Source organism: Mobula birostris, chromosome 9 (genome assembly GCF_030028105.1).
Source record: "Mobula birostris isolate sMobBir1 chromosome 9, sMobBir1.hap1, whole genome shotgun sequence".
Taxonomy (NCBI): Eukaryota; Metazoa; Chordata; class Chondrichthyes; order Myliobatiformes; family Myliobatidae; genus Mobula; species Mobula birostris.
Window position 1 is genome coordinate 2,699,271 of NC_092378.1, and position 17,743 is coordinate 2,717,013.

At 45.7% G+C, this 17,743-nt stretch overlaps 2 protein-coding genes across 2 annotated transcripts in view; one reads left to right on the forward strand and one right to left on the reverse strand.

Annotated features, from left to right (window-relative positions):
* The first annotated feature begins 302 nt into the window (after window positions 1-302).
* Window positions 303-4,469, forward strand: LOC140203267 (thyrotropin subunit beta-like). The gene is made up of 2 exons (XM_072269282.1): window positions 303-470; window positions 4,152-4,469. Exons 1-2 carry the CDS (start codon window positions 303-305, stop codon window positions 4,467-4,469), a joined length of 486 nt encoding a protein of 161 aa, XP_072125383.1.
* Window positions 4,470-6,172: 1,703 nt separating this feature from the next.
* Window positions 6,173-17,743, reverse strand: part of utp20 (UTP20 small subunit processome component) — a 183,231-nt gene continuing 171,660 nt past the window's right edge. Inside the window, exons 59-62 of the mRNA XM_072267366.1 lie at window positions 15,732-15,986; window positions 14,262-14,388; window positions 11,785-11,930; window positions 6,173-7,897 (exon numbers count right to left, since the gene is read on the reverse strand). Of these exons, the coding sequence (XP_072123467.1) occupies window positions 7,742-7,897; window positions 11,785-11,930; window positions 14,262-14,388; window positions 15,732-15,986 (684 nt within the window). The 3' untranslated portion in view covers window positions 6,173-7,741. The remainder of the gene's footprint in view (window positions 7,898-11,784; window positions 11,931-14,261; window positions 14,389-15,731; window positions 15,987-17,743) is intronic.

The following is a 17,743-nucleotide window of genomic DNA, read 5'->3' on the forward strand; positions in this document are numbered from 1 at the left end:
ACCGACGGCTTGAAACTGGGGAGGTTTTTTCAGCCGATGGTCTAGGAGGGGGAGACATTGCGAGCCCGTGTTTGCTCGGCACTGGGTTGTCCAAAGCCTCCTGCCTTAGTTTGCTGGTAATTACTCAGTTCGGGCAGTCTGGAACTCCACAGCAGCAAACGGAGGCTTCGCGACGCGCAGGTAAAGCGCCGAATGTAGCCTACGCGCTGCGCCCGTAGAGCTTCCACCATGCACTAAGCGGGTCACCTGTTCCAAACAGGGTGCCCCCCAAGTCGGCGACGTGAGGGCTGGTGTCGGCAGCGATGTGTTACAGCGCGCACACTCTACGTTTGCTGTGCCTCCTCCCGTGTCTGGCCCAGGTGGGTGCCCAGTGCTCCCTGACGCGGCATGTGCTGTACGTGGAAAAGGAAGGGTGCGACTTCTGCGTGGCCATCAACACTACCATCTGCGCCGGGTTCTGCATGTCACAGGTAGGATGCGGGACCATGCGCTGGTGTGGGACGGTGAAAGACTCCCGGTCTCTGACACACCCAAACCCCCGCCCCATCTTTAATTAACGTGGCAATAAATAGACTCATACAAGAGAGAACCAGACTCTTCGGCCCTTCACCAGCATTCTGACCAACAACCAACCATCCACAATTATGGTTCTTGAGCTATGGAGAAGTGAAGTATTGGGAGTAGTTTTGGGTCTCATTTCTGAGAAAGGATGTGCTGGCGCAGGCGAGGAAATATTGGAGGATCTCAGGCATTATAGGGTTAATGTATGAGGAGCTCTGGGATTTCAGAAGATTCACGGGAAGTCATTTAAACGTGTAGAACATTGAAAGGCCTAAACAGAGTGGAGGCGGAGACGATGTTTCCTACAGTGGGTGAGTCCGGGACCAGAAAGCACAGCCTCAGAATAGAAAGACGTCCATTTAGAACAGAGATGGGGAGGAATTTCTTTAGCTAGAGGGTGGGGAATCTGTGAAATTCATTGCCACAGACGGTAGTGGAGACCAAGTCATTGGGTATATTTAAAGCGGAGGTTGATAGGTTCTTGATTAGTCAGGGGGTCAAAGGTTACAGAGAGAAGGCAGGAAAATGGGGTTGAGAGGGATAATAAGTTAGCCATGATGGAATGGCAGAGAAGACAATGTAGCTGTAGCCTAATTTGGCTCCTATGATTTATGGTTTTATGGAAGGATTAGATTGAGCATGGAGTAGGTTTATGCAGGTCAGCACAATGTTGTGGGCTGAAGGGCCTGTACTGTTCTGAGTTGGTAATTTCTATCTGTACACTAATCCCTTTTGTCAGCAGATGATTCGTAGCTTTCCCTGTCTTGGAAATTAGGCTGGAGAGGTTGTAGAAAAGATTCACCAAGATGGTATCAGGACTAGGCAGACTGGGACTGTCACAGTCTTTAGCCCAAGGTCTACAACCAAAGGGTAGAGGTTCATGGCCAGAGGGATCTGAGGGGCAAGTTTTCACACAGGGTGGTGAGTGGAATGAGCTGCCAGACGAAGTCATAGTTATAGAAATGTACAGCGTAGAAACTGGCTCTTCGGCCCATCTAGTTTGTGCCGAGCCATTGAAACTGCTGACTCCCATCGACCTGCACCGGGACCATTGTCCTCCATACCTCTTCCATCCATGTATCTAGCTAAACTTCTCTTAAATATCAAAGTGGTAAATTACAATTACCATACTGAAAAAGTCACGGATGGGTACATGGTTCGGAAAGGCTTACAGCAGGCGTACTCAAACTTTTTTTACCATTAACTGAGAGGTCTGTGTACCCCTGGGTTTAGAGGAATATGGGCTAAACAGTCAAAGGAGACAAGCTCAGGGAGGCATCTGGTTGGAAGGGCCTGTTTCTGAGTGTGACTTTTAAGAGCTCATCAAGTTCAGGTTTAAATGTCTTCAGTCATACACACGAATACAGCTGAACAAAACAATGCTTCCTTCGGGGCAAAGGTGCATAACACAATATTGACGGTCATACACAGCACAAGGCACATATAATTATGACAGTCACAAATGTAGCTCAAGTCCCTGAGTGTCATGGCCTGTCGACTGATGGTGCACGGATCTTGTCTAAGAGCCATGTTCCTGCATGAACAAGCATGCAGTAGTTCCTCATCACACATAGTAAGGAAACAAGATTGAAAGAGTTTAGAGAAAATTTACAAGCATGTTGCCAAGATAGGAGGACTGGAGTTAGAGAGAAAGGTTGAACAGGTTTGGACTTTATTCATTGGAGCACAGGAAAATGAGAGATTTGATAGAGGAATACAAAATTATGAGGGGTATTGACAGGGTAAATTCAAGCAGGCAATTTTTCCACTGAGGTTGGGTGAAGGTAGAAGTTGAGGTCATGGGTCAAGGGTGAAAGGTGAAATGTTTAAGGGGAACCTGAGGGGGAACTTCTTCACTCGGTGGTGAGAGTGTGGAACGAGCTGCCAGTGGAAGTGGTGGGTGTGGGATCAATTTCAACACTTAAGATAAGTTTGAGCAGGTATGTAGGTATGTGGATGGGAGAATGGAGGGTTGTGGTCCAGGTGTGGGTTGATGGGTGGTAAGTTTGGCATGGACTAGATGGGCTGAACGGCCTGTTTCTGTGCAGCAGTACTCTATGACTATGAGAGAGCATCAGTTATTGTTTCAGCTTAACAACCTGTTGTTAGAGAGAAAATGCATTAGTGTAAAGTTTCAGGACAAGAGAACTAAATTCTAGAAACATCCAAAATGCTTTTGGTCAAGATGTGCTTTAAGGAGAGCGGGGAAGATTTAAAAAGACTTTAAATATCTTTTCCCAAGGATTGAACTGTTTAGTACCAGAGGACATGCATCTAAGGTGTGAGGGGGTAATTTCAAAGGAGATGTGAGGGGAAAGTTTTTTTTACAGAGTGGTGGGAGTCTGGAGTGTACTGTCCTGGGGAAGTGGTAGGGGCAATTACATTAGGAACTTTTAAGCGACATTTAAATAGGCAAATGATTGTGAGGAAATGGAAGGATATGGACATTGTGTAGACAGAAAGGATTAGTTTAGTTGGCCACACACATCAAATTTGCTGGTGAATGCAGCAGGCCAGGCAGCATCTCTAGGAAGAAGGTACAGTCGTCGACTGTACCTCTTCCTAGAGATGCTGCCTGGCCTGCTGCGTTCACCAGCAAATTTGATGTGTGTTGCTTGAATTTCCAGCATCTGCAGAATTCCTCGTGTTTACGTAGTTTAGTTGGCCATTTGGTTAGTAATTGGTTTGGCACAACACTGTGAGCCGAAGGGCCTGTTCCTGTTCTGTGACTGAGTGGGGCAATTATTTTACACAGAGTGGTAGAGCGTGGAACTCCCTGCTGGGGTTGGTGGTGCAAACAGGGACATTCAGGAGGCTGTTAGATTGGCACATGGACAAATAGTGGTTGGAGGCAGAAGAGATTTAGTTTAATTTGGCATCGTGTTCAGCACGGACATCAGGGTCTGAAGGCCCTGTTCCTGCTCTGTGCTGTTGTACATTCCATGTGATAGTCGTCCGGAACACACTGCAGAAGACATGCCAGAGCTGGGCACAATTACTACACTTAAAAAAAACACTTGAGTAGAAAAGGCTTAGAGGTATACAGACAAATGAGATTCTGCAGGTGGACACCTCAGTTCCTCAGCCTGGGACCCCCTTTAACTCAAGGGTTTTGACAAGGGTTGTTGACTGTCCATCTCCCTCCATAAATGCGCCCTGACCTGTTGAATTCTCCAGCATTTTGTCTGTTGCTTTAATTTCAAGATACAGCATGGTTCCAGCCCAGTGAGAGCCCACATCACCCAATAGCACTCATGTGACTAATTACCTACTAACCTGTACATCTGTGAACTGGGGGAGGAAACTGGAACTGGGAGGAATCCACACGGCCACAGGGAGAAGGTACAAATTCCTTACGGACGGTGGTGGGAATTGGACTCCAGTTGCTGGCACTGCATGACAATGAGCTAACTATTACATTACTGCGCCACACCATGCTGAGATGAGAATCCTGGTCCGCAGGGAGCAGTTGTGCCAAAGGGCCAGTTTCTTTGCTGTGTGACTCTGACTCCACCTAGCTGCATGTTAATGCCGTGTATGGACATGAGAAACCACTTTTCAGCTGTTAAACGAATGGTGTTGTGTTCCAGGATGTCAACATCAAAACCCTTCTGCCAAAGATGGCCCTGACGCAGAGAGTCTGCACCTACCGGGAGATCGAGTACATTTCCATCAGGCTGCCGGGATGTCCAGCCAACGTTGACCCCGTTTTCAGGTTTCCAGTGGTCCTGAGCTGTGTGTGCAGCCAGTGCCTGACTGATACCACAGACTGCACCAGTGGTATCGAAGCACCCCTCTACTGCACCAAACCTCAATGGAACATCCCCTCCTCTCGCTCTCCCATCCTCTCCCTCTCGGGTAACACACAGCAGCGGGAAAGTCTTCCTGTTCTTCCTCCCTTCTATTAGATCTTCATTGATCCTCACATACCTCTTCCTCACAATCAGATTCACTTATCACACGAAATACATCATTCGCGCTCACAACCAAAGTATCATACAGGGGTGCTGGGGGCATCCCACAAGCATCGTCATACATTCTAGCACCAACACAGCATGCCCACCATGTTCAGCAAACCACACAAACAATAGCAGCGAAACAAGCCCCTTTTCCACTGACAAGGACAGTCATCCAACCCCAGGCCTCCAGCGGGCTCACAGACTTGCAGACGCAGGGCTTCAGCCATCGGACCTGGACTTCTGGTCGACCCTAGGATTCACCGGGATCCTATACTCTGCTGACGTGCTTACCTCGGGGCCTCCTGCCTGCAAGGACCTCCAACCTGGGGGTCCACTAGCCATTGTACTTGCTGGGCTTTGCCTAGAAAGCTTAAGGGCCCAAAATGTCCAACAAAGCCCTTTGATGCACATCCTCATCTGTCCCTAAATGTTAAGCTTACACTCTGTCCCTTCCCTGCGCTGTAATCCTTTGTTCAACAGAAATCCATCACAGTCATTCTCTGCTGATTGAATGCATACATGACCCCAGCATCTTTTTTTTAAAAAGAGCTCAAGAATTTAGCCGCCAACCACTTTGTGTAAAAGTGCTTCCAAACACAAGTCTGACTCAGTAATTGGTGTAAAGCTGCAGCTGCAGACAGTGGCCAGCAGCTGGCAGTGTAGGTCTACTTTTCCCCATCGCTCCATAACCTATTGAGGTACACTGGCAAAGATTTATTGGCATGTTGTAAAAGTACAAATCATTGGTGCATAAAATTAAAGAGATGAACAATTATTGTATTTAAATCAAGTCCAACTTTAAAGACACTTTATAGATGTTTAATTAATCTTTGGCATTTAATTTGTTAAGCACCAGATTCACCCTGCAAGATCGGTTAGGTTCCATGAGGACTGAATTGTTTGCCTGCCCAATCTTCCTTTAATGATCCTCTGTTGCAACCTTTGTCTCCTGGACTTGAATCCCAAGTGCTGTCTGAGATATTTCAAAATTCCAAAGTCCTGGTTACACATGCAAGGTTTTCAGAATCTTCCAATAAACGTTTTCAAAAAGCAAACGTTACTGTTACGGTGGGACCCTGATCACAGCCAATGTCATCATGTGCTGATTAATCTTTGCAATATTTAGCCCCTAAAGTAATGGTGCTGGTTTTAGATTTGGGTTAAAAGCCATTCTTTATTATGGAGGACCCACGATGTTCAGCTGGAGATGCAACATTATTTAGCCATTTGCACTGTTTACAGGATGACACTGAGTCAAATTCACCGTCTTCATACGGAGTGTAGCTGCTTCTCAGTCGTCAGGTGTGAGATACATTGAACATTATTGCACAGCACAGGCCTATCGTCTACCATGTTAGACCATAAGAAACAGGAGTAGAATGAGGTCCTTTGGCCCATCGAGTCTGCTCCGTCATTTCATCATGGCTGATTCATTTCCATCTCAGCCCCAATCTCCTGCCTTCTCCCTGCATCCCTTCATGCCCTGACTAGTCTAAAATCTATCAACTGCTGCCTTAAATATACCCAGTGACTCGGCCTGCGGCAACAAATTCCACAGATTCACCACTCTCTGGCTGAAGTAATGTTGTGCTGACCTCTCAACCTATTCCAAGATCAATCTAACACTCCCCCCCCCCCCCCCCACAGCTCTTGCTTGCTGAATCTTTCCTCACAGTACACGGTGTGTTAGCCTTCATTAGTCAGGAAAATGAGCCCAAGAGCCTCGAGGTAATGTTGCAGCTCTGTAGACCACCCTTGGAGTATTGTGTTCAGTTCTGGTTGCGTCATTATAGGAAGGATGTGGAATCTTTAGAAAGGGTTCAGAGGAGATTTACCATGAAACTGCCTGGCTCAGAGACAGGACAGATTGAGGGAGCAGGGCTTTTCTCTTTGGAACAAGATGAGATGAGGGGAGACTTTAGAGAGGGATACAAGATGATAAGAGGCATAGATCAAGTCAACAGCTGGACACTTTTTCATAGGCTGGAAATGGCTAATATGAGGGGATGTAATTTTAAGCTGATTGGAGGAACGTACAGGAGGGATATCAAGAGGCAAGATTTTTCTTTACACACAGATAGAGGTAGGGACATTAAAACACTTGTAGGTAGGCATGTGAAAGAAAGAATAATGGAAAGGAAATTGAGGGCGACATAGGAAGGAAGTGTTACATTGATCTTGGAGTAGATTAAAAGGTTGGTACAAAATTGGGCTAAAGGGCCTGAACTGTGCTGAAATGGTCTATGTGCTATGAATGTAGTGAACATTCAGGAGAAACAAGGTGAATGACATCATACACTAGAGATCCAACAACATGGAGGTACTTCTGTGGTTATTCATTTTTAATAGTGAACGTTCCTTAATTGGTTAAATATTTTGCAAGAGAGGTGATTCTTCGATAATGAATCTTTCTGATGAAGAATTAAGAGGCATCTCATCCCAGGAAAAGGCTCATTGTTGTCCGTGATGTATTCAGGGGGGAAATTCCAAATTGAGGAGCAAGTGTTTTTTACACGGAGAGTGGTGGGTACCTGGAATGCACTGCTTGGGGTGGTGGTAGAGGCAGATGTATTAGGGACTTTTAACAGCTGTTTATATAGATACGTGAATGTGAGGAAAATGCAAGGATATGGACATTGTGTAGGCAGAAGAGATTAGTTGGCCATTTGATTACATAACCCTGTGGGCAGAGGGCCTGTTCCCGTACTGTACTGGTCTATTTTCTATAACAGAAGCTCATGTCATGCATCTTATCTATGAGCGATATCGGACACTGGGTCCAAAACAGACACAATGCAGAGGTAAGATCACTGCCTTGTACTGGTACAGGTTCCCAGGTGGACTGATCTTTGCAACACACACAAAATGCTGGAGGAACTCAGCAGGTCAGGCAGCATCTGTGGAGGGGAATAAACAGTCCATATTTTGTTTTTCGATTCGGTAAACAAATACTTTCTATGCCACTCTATTACTGCATCCTTAACTCAGGAAAAATAGCCCATCCATCTGTATCAACTAGATTTTTCTGTAAAACACCTTTATTGATAGACTTTACTGGATAAACTGTACATTAAACTGTACCTCTTGTTAAATACTCCTGGAGCCCAGTTACAAATACACCATGGAAGGTGACAGAGTAAATTAGAAACCACATTTCAGTTTCTATCACAAAGTCTTGGTCTGGAAATGATTTGCAAAAACCCAGTTTCCCTCCGTCCACTTTACTCCACCATCGCCAAGTCCTTCAAGCTGCCACTCCTGGCTTTCTTTGCCTTGAAATTGGGTCGAAGGAGTTCAATCTTTCTCTTTCTTGCCTGAATTTTGTTTTTGTGCCTTTTCAGTTTCTTCCTCGCGGCGATATCTGGGTTTGCGACAGTCTGCTCGAATCAAAACAGAAAGGGGTTAATACACATCACTCTAACACATACACAGGTTACACTGCGGCAGACTCTACAACGGGTCGTCAAAACTGTCTAACGCATCACTACCACCAGGTTACCCTCCATGAAGTGCAAATATAGAGAAAGGGGACAGAAAAGGGGCCAGTAACATCAGGAAGGATCCCACCCACCCTGCTCATGGACTGTTGGTCCCACTCCCATCAAGGAGAAGGCTATATTGCATCTATGCCAGGACCATCAGACTCAAAAATAGTTACTGTCCCAAAGCAGCACGGCTGATCAACACCTCCAGCCACTAACCCACCCCACCACACCCCCATCCACCACTACTTTATCAATTTCCTGTCAGTCATTTCATGTACAGACACACTGTGCCTAGTGTCACTTTCTGGATATACAATCAATATATATATAAACTATCTTATGTATTTATATTTATTGTGTGCTTTATTATTAGTGTGTCTTTATCTTACTGTGTCTTTGGAGCTGCATCAGATCTGGAGTAACAATTATTTGGTTCTCTTTTACTCTTGCCCACTGGTCATGCCCTCCAGGGGGATCACAACCTTGTCCTGCTTTGCAGGCTTACGTGCCTCAGTGACACAGGGAGCTGTGTTGGCTGGAGTCAGGGCTTGATGCTTTGTCCCTTGGTAGGGTCACCCATGCCAAGAGGTCAAAGGGTAGAGGTCAGACTAAGAGTGGTCCACTGGCCCTCCAGATTCAGCTCAGGGCTAACAACCCTGACTGGTCAAACAAAACTGTTACAAAATGGCAATGAGGAATCCTTCTACATCTGAGTGCGACGGTATTCCTGAGTATCCACCTGGGGCTTGCAGCACGACCGACAGTATGAAAACCAAGAGGCAACTACTGATGTGGAGGACCTTCATCGCTGCCCTTAACCAAGCTGTGTAAAGGGCCGGAAACACAGAACTGACATTAAACAATCTTTACTCTTACCAAGGCCACAACAGAAACCAAACCCAGAGGGACAAGTGTAAGGAAAGAGTTAAATTTGACTCCCCCTTGGTTTATGCCAAAATAAAATGGAAGTTTGTGAGGCAAAATAGCTAAAAGTGGGAATGTTTTGAGAAAGTAAAAGTTGTCAAGTCTACAGCCTCAAGATTAGATCATAATGAATCCATATTTGTCTCGGAAACGTGAGATCATGGGAAAGTTCTAGTGTAAGGGGTTAGGAAAAGTATACAAAGGGGCAATTTCTTTGTGAAAATTGGGAATCTTCTCTGGGTCAGACTTGAGGTAAGAGTTGGAGATGGAGAAAAGGAGAGAGAGATATAAAGGGAGACGGAGGGAGGTGGAGACTGCGTGGAAGTTTGTTGGATTTGCATTCTGTAGATCAGCTCATTAAGCAGATGATGGTATTACTTTATTTTCTGTACTATAATCTCATCAATCATTTCTTTCTATACCATGTGATTTATACAACTCTTAAAAAAAAAGTGATTTCCTGTCGCCTTTAACACATGTGCAGTTCCTCCTTTGTTTGCAAATACCTCATCCTGCTGAATCAGAAAGAACACGGAATGAACTTAAATATGTTCGTAACAATGGGGAAGTTGTGCTAAATGTGGACCCGAAAGAAGGCGGGCCTTTTTGTACTTTCTCTCTTTCGGGCAACATGTGGAGTCTGCGTTTCCAGTTTCATCCTACATCCCAAAAACATGCTAGCTGAGGGGTTAACTGGCCACCGTAAATTGCTGCGTGTGTGTGTGTGTGTGTGGGGGGGGGGGGAGATGGAGGACTGAGGTTTAGTGTGAAGGCAATAAGACATTGGAGCAGAATGAGGCCATTCGGCCCATCGAGTCTGCTCTATCATTTCATCATGGCTGCCCCAATTTACTGCCAGCCCCAAACTCCTGCCTTCTTCTGGTATCCCTTCATGCCCCGACCAATCAAGAATTTATCAACCTCTGCCTTAAATATACATAAAGACTTGACCTTCACAGCTGCCGGTGGCAAAGTATTACACAGGTTCATCACTTTCTGCCTAAAGAAATTTCTCCACAACTCTGTTCTAAAAGGACACCCCTCTATTCTGCAGCCCTGTCCTCTGGTCTTAGACTCTCCCACCATAGGATTGAAGGGCCCCCATTCAGAACAGAGATGTGAAGAAATTTTTTTAGTCAGAGGGTGGTGAATCTATGGAACTTGTTGCCACGGGCGGCAGTGGAGGCCAAGTCATTGGGTGTATTTAAGGCAGAGATTGATAGGTATCTGAGTAGCCAGGGCATCAAAGGTTATGGTGAGAAGGCGGGGGAGTGGGACTAAATGGGAGAATGGATTAGCTCATGATAAAATGGCGGAGCAGACTCGATGGGCCGAATAGCCGACTTCTGCTCATTTGTCTTATGGTTTTATGGTCTTAGGAAAAAATCCTCTCCACATACACTCTATCAAGGCCTTTCACCATTCAATGTCGTTACCCCTCATTCTTCTGAATTCCAGTGAATATAGCCCCAGAGCCATCAAATGTTCTTCAACTACTGCACAGAGTCTTGTCATCTTCAGAAGTTTTCAGATGACTCTGCCATAGTTGGATGCATCAGCAAGGGAGATGAAGCTGAGTACAGGGCTACGGTAGGAAACTTTGTCACATGGTGTGAGCAGAATTATCTGTAGCTTAATGTGAAAAAGACTAAGGAGCTAGTGGTAGACCTGAGGAGAGCTAAGGTACCGGTGACCCCTGTTTCCATCCAGGGGATCAGTGTGGACATGGTGAAGGATTACAAATACCTGGGGGTACGAATTGACAATAAACTGGACTGGTCAAAGAACACTGAGGCTGTCTACCAGACGGGTCAGAGCCATCTCTATTTCCTGAGGAGACTGAGGTCCTTTAACATCTGCCGGACAATGCTGAGGATGTTCTACAAGTCTGTGGTGGCTAGTGCGATCATGTTTGCTGTTGTGTGCTGGGGCAGCAGGCTGAGGGTAGCAGACGCCAACAGAATCAACAAACTCATTCGTAAGGCCAGTGATGTTGTGGGAATGGAACTGGACTCTCTGACGGTGGTGTCTGAAAAGAGGATGCTGTCCAAGTTGCATGCCATCCTGGACAATGTCTCCCATCCACTACATAATGTACTGGTTGGGCACAGGAGTACATTCAGCCAGAGACTCATTCCACCGAGATGCAACACAGAGCGTCATGGGAAGTCATTCCTGCCTGTGGCCATCAAACTTTACAGCTCCTCCCTTGGAGGGTCAGACACCCTGAGCCAATAGGCTGGTCATGGACCTATTTCCTGGCATAATTTACATATTACTATTTAACTATTTATGGTGCAACTGTAACGAAAACCAATTTCCGCCGGGATCAATAAAGAATGACTATGACAAGCTATTCAATCCTGGAATCATTTTTGTGAACTTCCCATGAACCCTCTCCAGTGTCAGCATATCTTTTCTAAGTTAATGGGCCCAAACCTTTTCACAATACTCCAACTGATGCCTCAGCAGTGCTTTACAAAGTTTCAACATTACATCTTTGCTTTTATATTCTAGTCCTCTTGAAGTGAACGTTAACATTGCATTTGCCTTCCTCACCACAGACTCAACCTGAAAATTAGCCTTTTGGGAATCCTAAAATCTCCTTGTGCCTCAGTATTTTGTATTTTCTCTCCATTTAAAAAATACTCAACCCTTTCATTTCTTCTACCAAAGTGCATGACCATACACTTCCTGACACTGTATTCCATCTGCCATTTCTTTGCCCATTCTCTTAATCTGTCTAAGTCCTTCTTGTACCTGCCCCTTCACCTATCTTCATTTCGCCTGCAAACTTTGCAACAAAGCCATCAATTGCATCATCCAAATCAGTAAAGGGGGAGGGATCTCCTCACCTGCACAGCTCTCTGCTGTTTCCTCAGAGCTCGTTTCTGACTGCTCTGTCTCTGCACAGCAGCAAAATTCATGGAGAAGGTTTCCAGACCAACCAGTCTCTTCAGCATCTCAATGATCTCCTGGGAGAGGTTCCTCAGTGTTGGGTCTGAAAGGAAACATACACTCAGTGCCCAGTTTATTAGGTATCCCTGTACACCTGCACATTTAATTGTCATTCAACCATACGTGAACACCCATGAATACAGCCAAGTGAAACAGAGCTCCTCTCGGGACAAGGCACTAACCACGGTACCAACAGTCCACACACAGGCAGCGCAAGGACATCCAGTTGCACAAAAAAAACTAACACAACTTAGTAATCAGCAAACTTAGATATACTACACTCGGCCCCCTCTTCCAGACCGTTAACATATATCGTGTAATACAACATTCACACAAGGACCACCAAAACAGACTCAAAAACAGTTACTTTCCCCCAGCAGTAAGTCTGATCAACACCTCCACCACAATTTTATTATTTCCCATCAGTCACCCTATGTACAGATATTCCCATCACTTTATGGACGTACAATCAATGTATATAAGCTATCTTACGTATTTATATTGTTACGTGTTTTTTATTATCGTTGTGTCTTTATCTTACTGTTTTTTTTGTGCTGCATTCGATCCAAAGAAACAATTATTTCATTCTCCTTCATACTTGTGTACAGGAAATAATATTAAACAATCTTGAATCTTAAACAATCTTCAATATTACGTTTCAGTATATTACGCTGAACTAATTGAATATATACACTCCCCAGGCATTAACGAACACCATAGATAACTTTATTATTATTACCACCATCTTAAAAATGCATTTAAAATGTCTGGAAGAATTTACATACAAGCTTTTGTTTACATCAGGTTAGCTGTAACCTGTGGAGCCCCTGTAGTTGAACACTGGCCAATTGGGTCCAAATCTGGGAGCTTGTTGTTCGGGCATATGGTAGCATAGTGCTTAGAGCAATCGCATTACAAAGCTGCCTCTAAGATTGTCAAGGCAAGTCAAGTCACTTTTTATTGACATCTCGACCATAACTGCTGGTACGGTACACAGTAAAAACGAGACATTTTTCAGGACCATGGTGCTACATGAAACAATACAAAAACTATGCTGAGCTACGTAAAACAACACAAAAACTACACTAGACTACAGACCTACCCAGGACTGCATAAAGTACATGGAACAGTGCAGGAATTACAATAAATAATAAACAAGACAATAGGCACAGCGGAGGGCAGTAGGTTGGTAGTCCGGTGGCCTGGGGGAAAAACTGTTACATAAATAAACAGCTGAATGGCAGCGTCTGGGATTCCGTCCGTTTCTGTACTCCCGCCGAGTATTTTGTTGGAGTCGGATGTAGTTTAATGTCCATTGGAGAGCAGAATGGACGGGAGAGCTGGCTGGCTAGGGCTTGCTTTTTCCCTGGTATGGACTCCTGCCCGCTCGCCTCGCTTCTGCTTCCTCATTCCAGGAATTGGGGTTCAATTCCTGCCACTGCCTGTAAGGATTTGTACATTCTCCACACTCATGACCACACAACGTCCCTCTGGGTGCTCTGGTTTTAACCACGAGTGAGATAGTGTTAGTGAGTTGTGGGCATGAGCATGCGGTTTTGGGTTTTGTAGCATAGTGCCACGTGTTGGCTGCCCAGCACAGTCCTTACTGATTTGAACAGACGTAAATGACACATTTCACTGTCTGCTCGATGTTTCAATGTACATATGACAAATAAAGTTAATCCCTATCCTTCATTAACTCTGCCATGGACAGTCCCGAGCACGGCTGTGGAAGGACGAGGGTTGGGCATGGGGCCAGCAACCCCATTCCATAAAAACCCAGAGATGTCTTCCCTGGGAGAGGAAGGATCTTCAGTCAGAAGCGAAAGACTGGCCCAGGACAGAGGACTCTGGCGCCTATGTCCCAGCAGGGGTAAGTTAGTTATCTTAAATTCTCAAAAAGGAATTAGATTGTAAGGCAGTCGGAGGGAGAGGAGAGATGAGACGGTTTCAGAGGCATCACACAGACAGGGCAGGTGAACATTCAGTGAGCATTTTCCGATTTGCAGGTATCACCAAGGTGATTCCATCTCTCCTCGTACCGACAAACAGGGCAGCAGGGAACTCTGCAAAGCACTGAGCAATCAGAACCAGAACTAGAATCAAGTTTAATATCACTGGTATATGTCGTGAAATTTGTTGTCTTGTGGCAGCGGTACATTGGAATACATAATAAAAATCTATAAATTACAATATGAAATAAATAAATAAACATTGAGTACCTTCAGGCTCCTCTACCCCTTCCCTGATGGTAGCAATGAGAAGAGGACATGTCCTTAAGGATGGATGTCGCCTTTTTGAGGTATCCATCATTTGCAACTGATGTCATTACAGAAAGAACAAAATTCAACTCATAATTAACTGACAAGATTACCTTGTTCTGCGTATGTACTGTTTAATTCCCTGTAAAGTGGTGTGATAATCATCGACAGGAAAGGCTTCACTCGTTCCACTCCTAGATCCATAGCGATCGCCCCAAGGAACTTAAAGATGCAGGTCCGCTGGAGAGAAAACATCGGAAAGAAGACAATTAGAAAGATACTTTAAAGGCAGAGCGTAGTGAGTACAGTCTCTGCCTCTCAGAGCCAGACAATGCGATGGTGCAGTGAGTACAGTCTCTGCCTCTCAGAGCCAGACAATACGATGGTGCAGTGAGTACAGTCTCTGTCTCTCAGAGCCAGACAATACGATGGTGTAGTGAGTACAGTCTCTGCCTCTCAGAGCCAGACAATACGATGGTGCAGTGAGTACAGTCTCTGCCTCTCAGAGCCAGACAATACGATGGTGTAGTGAGTACAGTCTCTGTCTCTCAGAGCCAGACAATACGATGGTGTAGTGAGTACAGTCTCTGCCTCTCAGAGCCAGACAATGCGATGGTGCAGTGAGTACAGTCTCTGCCTCTCAGAGCCAGACAATGCGATGGTGCAGTGAGTACAGTCTCTGCCTCTCAGAGCCAGACAATGCGATGGTGCAGTGAGTACAGTCTCTGCCTCTCAGAGCCAGACAATACGATGGTGTAGTGAGTACAGTCTCTGCCTCTCAGAGCCAGACAATGCGATGGTGCAGTGAGTACAGTCTCTGCCTCTCAGAGCCAGACAATACGATGGTGCAGTGAGTACAGTCTCTGCCTCTCAGAGCCAGACAATACGATGGTGTAGTGAGTACAGTCTCTGCCTCTCAGAGCCAGACAATACGATGGTGCAGTGAGTACAGTCTCTGCCTCTCAGAGCCAGACAATGCGATGGTGCAGTGAGTACAGTCTCTGCCTCTCAGAGCCAGACAATACGATGGTGCAGTGAGTACAGTCTCTGCCTCTCAGAGCCGGAGACCCAGGTTCGATTGTGACCTCAGGTGCTGCCCGTGTGGAATCGCTGAAACCGTGTGGTGTTCTGCCAGGTCCTCCTCTTACCTCCCACATAGCAAAGATGTGTGGGTGGGTAGATTAATTGGTCAACTGTAAATTTCCCTTGGTGTGTAGATGAGGGGTAAAATCTGGGGAGAGCTGATGGGAACAAGGGGAGGGCATTCTGCTGACACTTGAGTGCACGGTAGTGTAGCCGTTAGCATAGCGGTTTACAGAGCCAGTAATAGGGATTCAATTTCCACTGCCTGTAGAGAGTTAGCACATTCTTCCCGTGACCACATGGTTAACGTATCTAAGGGAGGAGTGGATGGATTTCTGATAAACAAGGGATGAAAGGTTAGTAGTAGTGGATATTACACAGATTGGCAGTGACATTATTATGCACCTACATGGTCCTGATGTGCTGCTGCAGTTTTGTGTGTTTAACCAAGGTTCAAGGTTCCTTTGAGAAGGTAAGCTGGTGCTCGTGAAGGAACATACCTTCAGAGGGTGCTTCGGGCTGTTGGCTGCTTCTCTCTTGGCGATGATGCAGAGTTTCCGTATCAGCCACGTCAGGTCTGCCTTCTTGTTTTCAGACATGCCAACACTGTCAACAGTTCCACGTTCAGCCCTCAGTTCCTCACTATCCTCTGCTCCAAGCTCTTTCTCACTTTCCTTCTCCTCATCCGCAGCATCCTGGCCAACTGGGCCCAACAGGTAGATGAGTTTTGTCACGAATAACAAATTCTTTACAACCTGTTTAACAGAAGAACACCCGATTTCATGAAATAAGATCATAAGACCTACAACGTAGGAGCACAATTAGGCCATTCGGCCCAGCGATTCTGCTCTGCCATTCCATCATGACTGATTTAGTATCCGTCTCAAACCCATTCTCCTGCATCTGCACCTGGAGAACTGCAGACAGCTCTGGTCGCCCATTACAGGAAAGATGTCAAAGCTTTGGAGAGCATGCAGAAGATATTTACCAGGATGCTGCCTGGATTAGAGGGCATGTACAATAATGAGAAATTGGACAAACTTGGGTTGTTTTCTCTGCAGTGGCAGGGGCTGAGGGGTTCGTTATATGCCATGTCATACGACATAGGTGATCATGGTCCCATGACCATCATTGCTCTTGGCAAATTTTTCTACAGAAGTGGTTTGCCATCACCTTCTTCTGGTCAGTGTCTTTACAAGACCAGTGACCCCAATCATTATCAATACTCTTCAGAGACTGTCTGCCTGGGGTTAGTGGTCACATAACCAGGACTTGTGATATGCATGAGCTGCTCATACAACCATCCACCACCTGCTCCCATGGCTTCATGTGACCCTGCTCGCAGGCAGAAGCAGGTGCTACACCTTGTCCAAGGGTGACCTGCAGGCTGGCAGCGGGAAGGAGCACTCAACACCTCCTTTTGTAGAGACATATCCCCACCCCGAAGATTATGAGAGACATAGATAGACAGACATACCTTTTTCCCAGGGTTGAAATGTCTAATACCAGAGGGCTTGCATTTAACTTGAGAGGGGGTAATTTCAAAGGAGATTTGAGGGACAAGTTTTCTACACAGAGAGTGGTGGATACGTGGACTGTGCTTTCTGAGGTGGTGGTAGAGGCCGATACATTAATACTTTAAGAGATGAATGTGAGGGAATGGAAGGATATGGACACCGTGTAGGCAGAGGGATTAGTTTAGTTGGCCGTTTGATTACTAATTAAACTGATTTGGTGCAACACTGTGGGCTGAAGGACCTATTCCTGCATTGTAGTGTTCCAGGCTCCTGCCTTCTCACCATAACCTCCGACACACTGACCAATCGAGAAAGCATCAACCTCCAGCACGAACTAATAGTACTTAATCCTTTATGGTGATTTGCAAGCAAGTTAATCCAACACAAACCAACATGTCTAAACTGCCAACACCGTCATCCCGCTGGTGTTCAGGTGGACTGAAGCACTCTCCAGGCACATCAACATCAATGCAGAGGCTTTTTCAAAACTAAAGCCTGGACCAACAGAACATGGGACATTACATCACAGCACAGGCCCATTGGACCACGATGTTGTGCCAACCCTTTAACCGACTCCAAGATCAATCTAACCCTGCCCTCCCCCCGTAGTCCTCCATTTTTCTTTTACCCATGTGCCTAAGATTCTCTTAAATATCCTGAATATACCATTCTGGCAGGGTGTTCCACGTATCCACCACTCTCTGTGTAAAAGTCCTACCTAGTCCCATCGACCTGCACCTGGGCCATAGCCCTCCAAACACCTCCCATCCATGTACTTATCCAAATTTCTCTCAAATGTTGAAATTCAACCCACGTCCAGCACTCCTGCTGGCAGCTCGTTCCACACTCTCACCACCCTCTGAGTGGAGAAGTTCCCCCTCAATATTTCACTTTTCACCCTTAACCAATAACAATACTACATGCTTGTGATGTTGCTGCAAGTTTTGTATGGCACCTGTATAGAATATTGTTGTGCATGTGACAATAAATTCCAC